Genomic DNA, 9,062 nt, shown 5'->3' with positions numbered 1-9,062 from the left:
TATTCTCACCTCCCACCTCAACCCTCCATAACATATTTTCCAAGTGCTGTGTTGTCGTCTGTCCCTTCGATGTATTCTCCCTGTGTGGGTCACACCCTCCTCGGTGGCAGCAAGAGTAAAAGGAAGATAATTGAGGAGGCTAAAGGACCCACGCCAGTACTACATCTGTATTATAAACTCTGTTTTCTACTGCTGGGGTTTTCTCCCAAATAGTGAAGGAGATTAAAAAGAAGAGGGGAGACAGGAACATCTGCTTTCTTGACACGGACAGTGACCACATCAGCAGGGAGACGACAGGTCTGCAGGACCCCAAAAGCCCCCCAAGCAGCAGGTTTACTGTGAGCCTGCTGATTTACAGAACTGGTGCATCCCTTTCTGCTTTTGCTCTTGGCCCATTGTATAAATCGCCTCCCCAATGCCTCCCCAAGCCAAGAGAGGAGCTAGTTGGATGAGTGGGTCTGCCTCTAATTACTGCTTATTGGATTTGATTGTGGATTTTAATATCATTAACACGAGGAGGGGGCAAACAGGGACGTGCCTGCCATTTGTGTTCTTGGCTTATCTCATCCTGTGGTTTGAAGAATTTAGTAAAGGCTCAGCAGGGACTCCTTGTCTTGTCTGTTTCTCCCCATCTCCCTGGGATATGCCTACCTAATGGAAGTATTTGGGTAGCATGTTTCATAGTATATCTGAGTGTCTTTGTTTTGCTTACATAAGCCTAAATGAAAACTTAGATGATCCCATCCCGCTTTCTTCATATCTAAACAGATATCACTGCATGGTTTTCCTGAGTTTCCTGCTTTGGGGAAGAATGAAGGCACACCAGTTTCCTAAACCCTCGCAGCAGCTCTGCCCCCGTGGAATTTATGGTCTAACGGAGGAAAAAGAAATTATTTGTGATCACGCATGCAATAGGTTGTGAATTTAATCTTATTTTTCGTATTCTCTGTCATTTTCATGAGATTGGGGGAGGGGAGAAAAGATAAACACAGGAGCTCAGTCCACCAGTGGGAAAAGGAAGTCAAGCATTCTCCTCTATGTCAGAAAATGGGAGGAAGAATTCACTCTAGGGTCTTAGCTCCACTCAAACTAACCCTGAGCTAAGACTTCTGCCTGGAAAGTCCTCCTGTTTGCTTTCACAACTCACCGGCTGTGGCTTGGTGGCAGATAGAAGCTTCTCGAATGGCTCCACATCCCTGGTCGGCAGAGGCCCCTCTCCTTTGTAGCTGCCTGGGTGACTGACTGGAAGTCGTTGAGTCAACTGTATCCTGAGCTCTGAATTTGATTTGTTTGGGGATAAACCTGTCCGGAGCAGGGAATCCCACCACTTTATTTCTCGTCAATCCTTTAATCCTAATGCCCGGGCTGTACTCACACAACACTTTATAAATTTATGGCCACCGAGAGACACCCTCTCCCCGTCTGCCAGTAATTTCCAAAACACATTGTTCATGGAGCCTTTTCTTAGCAGAGCTTCTCACTGTCCCCTCTAACGACGTGTCACCGTGAGCATTTCTCCAGGAGCTGCTTGATGAGGTGGAGATCTCCCTGGGCCTCAGACTCCTCCTGTGGAAGAATCGAGTTAACAGCACCTCTCAAGGCTCTGCTATGAGGATCAAATGAAATAATGCACACGCCCCTGCCAAACCCACTGGCATTATTACTTTCTACTTTAAGTCCAAGCGTATCTTATTTAAAAACTGTTAGCCAATTACTTATTTTACTTAAAAAATAATAATTAAAAGAATTTAAAAATCCCTTAGCAAATTAAAGCCAGACACTGTCTTGCTCCCAGAGAACCGCTCATATTAACTCCGGGAGCCCTCTCGGGGCTCAGGGTTGCAGGCTGTTTGAGCAGTGCGTGTACTTTACGTGCGTCTTAGACAAGCTCGCTCGCTCGCGCGCGCTCTCTCCCTCTGTGTCTGGGCCTCCAGATTTCATTATGAAAGAGGCAGAGCCCATCAGAGAACTTGAGCGGCAGCCAGGCACGGTTTTTCTTCTTCTTGTCCTTTGTCAGGTCTTTGTTCCGCCCCTGGCTACACTCTAACAGAACCACTTACTGGTGATTAAAAGGAGGGACTCGGCGGCGGGGCGGGGCCTGCCCGGCGCGGGGGCGCAGCGATTGGGCTCACCCTGGGGGGCTGCGCTCTAAGTGCCGCCCGCGGAGGAGCGCCCCCACCCCCCGCCCCCCGCGGCCCCCGCGCCGCACCCGACGCCGCGGAGACGTCAGCGCCGCGCAGCCCCGGCTGGGGACCGAGCTTCGCCTGCTGCCGCGGACCGACGGACAGGCGGGCGGGCGGACGGCGGCGGCGACCGCGGGACGGGGACAGGCGCGCGCGCGGGGCCCGGGAACCGCAGGCCCGCAGCCTCCCGCCGCAGCGCCATGGACGGCCCCGACAACGCGACGCTGCTCTTCGGCCCGTCCTCGCTGCAGCCGGACAACTACACGCTGTCGCCCGATGCCAGCAGCCTGCGCCCCGGCTCGGACCTGCCCGTCGCCCCCACCTCCAGCGCCGGCCCCAGCCCCGGGCTCAGTCTCGCGCCCAGTCCGGGCGTCGGTTTCAGCGCCGGCCCCGCGCCCACCCCGGAGCCGACGGCCGGCGACTCGGCGGGCGGCCCGGCCAGCCTGGGCCCGTCCCTGTTCCCCCACCCCTGGGCGCACCCCCAGACCCCGTTCTGGGACACGCCGCTGAACCACGGGCTGAACGTGTTCGTGGGCGCCGCCCTGTGCATCACCATGCTGGGCCTCGGCTGCACGGTGGACGTGAACCACTTCGGGGAGCACGTCCGCCGGCCCGTGGGCGCGCTGCTGGCCGCGCTCTGCCAGTTCGGCTTGCTGCCGCTGCTGGCCTTCCTGCTGGCCCTGGCCTTCTCGCTGAACGAGGTGGCCGCCGTGGCCGTGCTCCTGTGCGGCTGCTGTCCCGGCGGGAACCTCTCCAACCTCATGTCCCTGCTGGTGGACGGCGACATGAACCTCAGGTACGGAGCTGTCTGGTCCCTGCGCCCGTCTCGCATCTCCAGCTCAGCCGCGCTCAGCCGTGGGTTCGAGACGGAGCCGGAGGGAGGAGAGGCGTGGGAGAGGGAGGAAGACCGTGCGGGGAGAGGCTGACGCCCGGACTTGAGAAGTCAAGGCAGATGTGAGGAAGGTGGTGCGGGAGGGGGAAAGATCTAGATGGGGACAGAGAGGCTCTGACGGCGCTCCGACCCTCCTCCCTGAGGGCTGGGCTGTCAGCGGAGGTCTTCGGCCTCGGGAAGACAAAGGGACTGAGACGCCTGAAGCCAGGTCTCGCCGGAAATGCAAAAGCGAAACAGGGCTCTTGGCCCCAGTAACGAAGGTGATCTCATATAGAGGAATATGTGATTGAGTTCAGTCCAACAGGTCGTGCTCAGCAGCTTTAGCATGTCGAACAGGGTGTTTTGGAGGATTCAAAAAGGAAGGGAGATGTTTGTTCTTTGCCCTCGGAATCATCCAGACCGTGGCCAGCTCAATAGGCTTTATAAAGCCAGGGCAACCGTCCTCAGATCCTACCCCCCAATCCTGGGGTTCCGTCCTCCGATTCCGACCCTCTCCCCGTTTCTGTTTCAGCTGGGTTTAGAGATACCGTTCCCTTGGCCCTCCCCTCGGATGAAGTGGGTTCTCCCACACTTCAAGCTCCAGACTTGAAGTCTCTTTCTTTCTCCTCTACCCAGTGTGCAAGAGAGAGGGGTTCCCCAATGGGCAAGAGAGACTCTCGGCGCAGAGCCCATTCTGAATTCTGTTCATTGCCTTTTCTGCAGCATCATCATGACCATCTCCTCCACCATTCTGGCCCTAGTCTTGATGCCCTTGTGCCTGTGGATCTATAGTCGGGCTTGGATCAACACCCCCCTGGTGCAGTTACTACCTCTGGGGGCAGTGACCCTAACTCTCTGCGGCACCCTCATCCCTATTGGCTTGGGGGTGTTCATTCGGTACAAATACAACCGGGTGGCGGACTACATCGTGAAGGTAAGGTCGCCCTTCCTTTTATGTCCTTTATGTATTTAGAGAGTCCATGGTCTCTGCCCCCTGGCTGAAATGTTAAGAAATTTGGGAAAGAGAGATAAGGAAGAAAACTTGGCAACCCTTGCATGGATAACTTAAAAAAAAAAGTTTGTGCCACAAAGTAACTTCTATCTTTTGCCATTTCAAAAACTCATAGCTTTAACTAAGACAAAGCTTAGGTAAAAACAGTGAAAGAAAGCTATTAGTATTCACAGGAGGAAATATATCACAGGGGAAAGAAAGAGATATCCATGCCATTCACTGGCAATATATTTTCCACTAACAAATTGTGCTTTATTAAGAATCAAAGCAGGGGAAATACAATTATATGAGTTGAATTTGTCCAGTATTTTAGAAATGCATTCTATATTTTTCAAAAGTGGCACTCTAATTCTGAGAAACTCTAGAGAAGTTTCCTTTAAATGTTTTATTCATTTTCTAAAAGGAGGCACTAATAAGACCAAAAATAATTTTAAAATCACATTGCAGCAATAGGATATGCAAAATATTGGCTTTAAAGCACAAAATAAGATTGGGTCCTGGATAAATAATGCAGAATATGTTACCATTAGTAAATCTGTGTGTTTTTCCTTCCCCATTGCAGTATTGCGTATGGTTTCTAAAGCTAGTGAAAGGATAATTCCTATCATTTTGTACACTATTTCCAGTATGGCTTTATTTAAAGAAAAAAAAAACTGGTGCTTTTTGAGGAGTAGAGATTTTTGTAACAGTTGACTAGAGAAAAAAATTAAATATTTGTCAACCAAGCTTTCTCTGAAAGCTCAAAAATAGTAAGTAAGAGTAAACCATGAATAGGACTCGACTCACATTTTAGGAAGTTACTCAAAAATGCGTAAGTAATTACTATTTATGCACAGGCAAATTCATTTAGACAAGTGAAAAGAGTTTCTCCAGTGTTCCCATTATGTAGATTTAAGAAGACATAATCATTTGTGTTTTACTTATAGTAATTAAGTTAATTTTAAATAAAGAATAGATGTATCTAAAATCTGATTATTCAGAGAAGCTAACTTTTATTAATATAAAAATAAAGAGTTCTTTTGTACTCATATATCCACTCTTGAGTAAAAAAATTATGCTTAATAATAAACATATATATTTTGAATGTAATAAATTTATATATACATGTAAATATACATATATTTTATATATTACATATGTAATATAGCTACAAATAATCTTGAAATGCATTAAGAACTTATTAAGCTTAATCATTAAGCTAATACCATAAAACCTTAGGAATTCTTTTTTTTTTTTAGATTTTATTTATTTATTTGACACAGAGAGAGAGATCACAAGTAGGTAGAGAGACAGGCAGAGAGAGAGGGGGAAGCAGGCTCCCTGCTGACCGGGGCTCAATCCCAGGACCCTGAGATCATGACCTGAGCTGAAAGCAGAGGCTTAACCCACTGAGCCACCCAGGCGCCCCCAAACCTTAGGAATTCTAAGAGAAAGTCAATCAAATAAGCTATTCCCATATTGAAAACAAATACATATATTTAAGTAATAGACAATTTGGTAAGATTTGGCCCACTTTGAATTTAAGCTGAACCTATTCCTACTCCTTAACTGGAACGCTCATGAAGTATGCTTTCTAACACTTTTACACTTTTGCAAACACTTAAAAATGATTCTTCAATGTCAGCGTCACCCAAACGATTTAAAATAGTTCAAAAGAAACTTTGGAGCCAATATTTTTACAAGATTTCCTGTCAAAGCTTTTGATGTGGACACACATCTTAATATAAAAAAGGCTTCAGGGGTGCCTGGCCGGCTCAGCCGTAGAGCATGCAACTCTTAATTTCTGGGTCATGAGTTCGAGCCCCACATTGGGTGTGGAGCACTTAACAAAAGTTTGATTTATAACAGTTTGGTGTCTGCCCATTGTACCTTTGGAGCATGAGTATTTATATAATTATTTCAGCACCAGTTAGCATAGACTTTTTGTCCAGCCCAGATAAATTTTAAATAATTTTTCAAGGAGAATAAATTATATGCCAAATCCCACAGACTCCAAAGGGGTTCCCCCCAGATATCCAGCAAACCAGAATCAACACTTCAACTGTTTTCTGGATCTCTGCTTTCCTGCCCAGACCCCTCCCAACCCTCACCCCCATTAAAAAACAAAAACAAAACAAAACAAAAACTAGCTAAGTACTAATCAGAAGGAGAGTAGTAGAGGAATTTTTAGGTTTCCTCCTTACTATTTTCACATTTGTCTTACTTAAATGAGTGAGATGTACCAATTGGACATCAAGATGATGCCATGTCTTATACAGTCAGTTGTACTTCATCTAAGATCCATTTTTTTTTTAAGATTATTTATTTATTTATTTGACAGAGAGAGCGATCACAAGTAGGCAGAGAGGCAGGGAGAGAGGGGGAAGCAGGCTCGCCGCTGAGCAGAAAGCCCGATGCGGGGCTCGATCCCAGGACCCTGAGATCATGACCTGAGCGGAGGGCAGAGGCTTAACCCACTGAGCCACCCAGGTGCCCCTAAAATCCATCTATTATATGTAAGCATTTTTAAGCATCATTAGAGATTTGCAGGTGGGGGGAGGTTTCTCATGAACAGATGAAAAAGGGGGTGTTCAGAATCACAAAGAATTCCTCACATCTTCTGTTTACATTTTTCACTTGCATAATCTAAGAGTTGGTCATTGTTTCAATAACACCATCAATTCTCTGAAACACGAAGTATTTTTAAGTTTGAAAATATCACATGTAAGTTTCATAAATTTTAATAGCTTTTTATCTCACGTGTAAAACTAGAACTAATTTCTTCTGGAAAACATGGGGTCCTGTTCAGTGAAGGTAATGTTCATCTGACCACACCTGCTGGGTTGGGCTCAATTCTGAGTCCTGCTTTTAAGAAGTACACTCACAAATTAAACGCACGTCCGGAACAGTCCAGACTCCCACTACAGAGTTATATGAAAGTCTGGAGACAATGTGCCTGAAGAAGAGTAGACTTCTCCTACTGTTTTGTTTTTGTTTTTTAGAGAAAGAGAGAAAGCGAAAAAGAGGGGTGAAGGGAGAGGGAGAGTCCCAAGCAGGCGCCTTTCTCAGTTCTCAGCGAGGAGCCCATTGTTGGGCTTGATCCCTGAGATCATGATCTGAGCTGAAATCAAGAATTGATTTTCAACTGACTAGGCACCCCTCCCCTCCTGTTTATTTATTTTTTTAGAGATTTTATTTGCGAGAGAGCAAGAGAGGGAGTGATGAGCAGGGGGGAGGGGCAGAGGGAGAAGCCCAATCCCTGCTGAGCAAGGAGCCCAATACATGGGACTTGATCCCAGAACTCTGGGATCATGACCTGAGCCAAAGGCAGAGGCTTAACCAACTGAGCCACCCAGGAGTTCCTGTCCTCCTGTTTCTTAAACAGGAGTCTGGTCTGTGCTGCACCTAAGCATCTATCCAAGATAACGGCTAGTGGTTAGAGAAGGCAGATTGTCACTCTTCCTAAGGACAGGCCTGCAGGCCATTAGAACTGTCCAACAAGGACACAGACTCATCCCGAAGAGGTGACCCACCTATCTTCAGAAGTACTTTTGTCCAAGACTGCTTATGGCAAGGATCTCCATGGTGTGGGAGGTGAGACTCGATGTGTCTTTTCTTCCAAGAGCCTAGGATTCGCTTGCCTGCATTCCTTTTCAGCTATCCTATTTTTGATGGTTTGTCTGTTCATTTTCTGTTACTAGGTTTCCCTGTGGTCTCTGCTAGTGACGCTGGTGGTCCTTTTCATAATGACTGGCACTATGTTAGGACCCGAACTGCTGGCGAGTATCCCCGCAAGTGTTTACATGATAGCAATTTTTATGCCTTTGGCAGGCTATGCCTCAGGCTATGGTTTAGCTACTCTCTTCCATCTTCCACCCAACTGCAGGAGGACTGTATGCCTGGAAACGGGGAGTCAGAATGTGCAGCTCTGTACTGCTATTCTGAAACTGGCCTTCCCACCACGATTCATAGGAAGTATGTACATGTTTCCCTTGCTTTATGCCCTTTTCCAGTCTGCAGAAGCAGGGATTTTGGTTTTAATATATAAAGTGTATGGAAGTGAAATATTGCACAAGCGGGATCCTCTAGATGAAGATGAAGATACAGATATTTCTTATAAGAAACTGAAAGAAGAGGAAATGGCAGACACTTCCTATGGCACAGTGAAAGCTGATAATTTAATTATGATGGAAACCACTCAGACTTCTCTCTGAACGTGGAGATACAGAGGAGCTTCTATCTTACTGAAATATTACTTCATAGTTATGGTCTGTGGTAGTGAATATGGTTTGCATAAAGGAGAACAAATGGTTCCCATTATCATACATGTCACAATTATGATCTTCCCATTGTAAGGTTGCATTGGCGTATTAACCACGCGTTTTCACAAATTACAAATCAATGTCATAATATAACTTCCACCTGGGACTGCTAAAGTAAAGCCTGAACATGTTCGATGTGCTCTTTAGTTTTTATCAATACCAATTTCTATGACTCTTTCGAATATGTAAGCTCTTAGAAAACAGGGTCTTGGAAATGTAGAATTTTGGTGCATTATCTTATATGAGTAAAAACAAGCTATTTTTTTTTGTAAAGCATAATTTGTAAAGCAATTTGTAAAGCATAATTGAGTTTAATGTAATTGTAAAAACAAAGTGCTTGCTCGGTTTATGAATATCTGACAGTGTTGAATTTTGACCTGTATTTAAAAAAAAAAAATCCCAAAACAGGTCAACTAAACAATGAAATACAGTATTTTATTGTCAAACCTGTGTCAAATCAACACAAAACATACATTGATATGTGTCTGATATCGAGTAGTAATGGACAGCTAACATTTTTCCAGGGAACAAGGCATTTCTTCTCAGTTGGTAACTGATTTGGTTTCTGCATTCATGCACACATCGCAAATCAATGCTCTTTCTGAGGGATAATCTGGTTAGGAAAATTTCTAGTACTTTCCACCCCAATAGACATCAGTACCTCGCGGTACCCACTTGAGGTGAGGGGTGGAGGG

The 9,062-nt window shown here is 46.0% G+C and overlaps 1 protein-coding gene across 1 annotated transcript; it reads left to right on the top strand.

Annotated features, from left to right (window-relative positions):
* Positions 1 to 2,259: 2,259 nt before the first annotated feature.
* On the top strand, positions 2,260 to 8,743 carry SLC10A4 (solute carrier family 10 member 4). Its single transcript, XM_045997553.1, has 3 exons — positions 2,260 to 2,979; positions 3,778 to 3,988; positions 7,747 to 8,743. The coding sequence occupies exons 1-3, from the start codon at positions 2,384 to 2,386 to the stop codon at positions 8,257 to 8,259; spliced, it is 1,320 nt and encodes a 439-aa protein (XP_045853509.1). The 5' UTR covers positions 2,260 to 2,383; the 3' UTR covers positions 8,260 to 8,743.
* Positions 8,744 to 9,062: the final 319 nt, after the last annotated feature.

The sequence above is a fragment of the Meles meles genome, chromosome 2 (genome assembly GCF_922984935.1).
Source record: "Meles meles chromosome 2, mMelMel3.1 paternal haplotype, whole genome shotgun sequence".
Taxonomy (NCBI): domain Eukaryota; kingdom Metazoa; phylum Chordata; class Mammalia; order Carnivora; family Mustelidae; genus Meles; species Meles meles.
This window is presented reverse-complemented; position numbering and strand designations above follow the sequence as displayed.

Bases quoted from the DNA above. Each gene is read 5' to 3' on its own strand.
- SLC10A4 (XM_045997553.1), top strand. From the start codon at position 2,384: ATGGACGGCCCCGACAACGCGACGCTGCTCTTCGGCCCGTCCTCGCTG. The intron at 2,980-3,777 runs GTACGGAGCTGT...CCTTTTCTGCAG, and splicing joins GACGGCGACATGAACCTCAG to CATCATCATGACCATCTCCT. The intron at 3,989-7,746 runs GTAAGGTCGCCC...TTCTGTTACTAG, and splicing joins TGGCGGACTACATCGTGAAG to GTTTCCCTGTGGTCTCTGCT.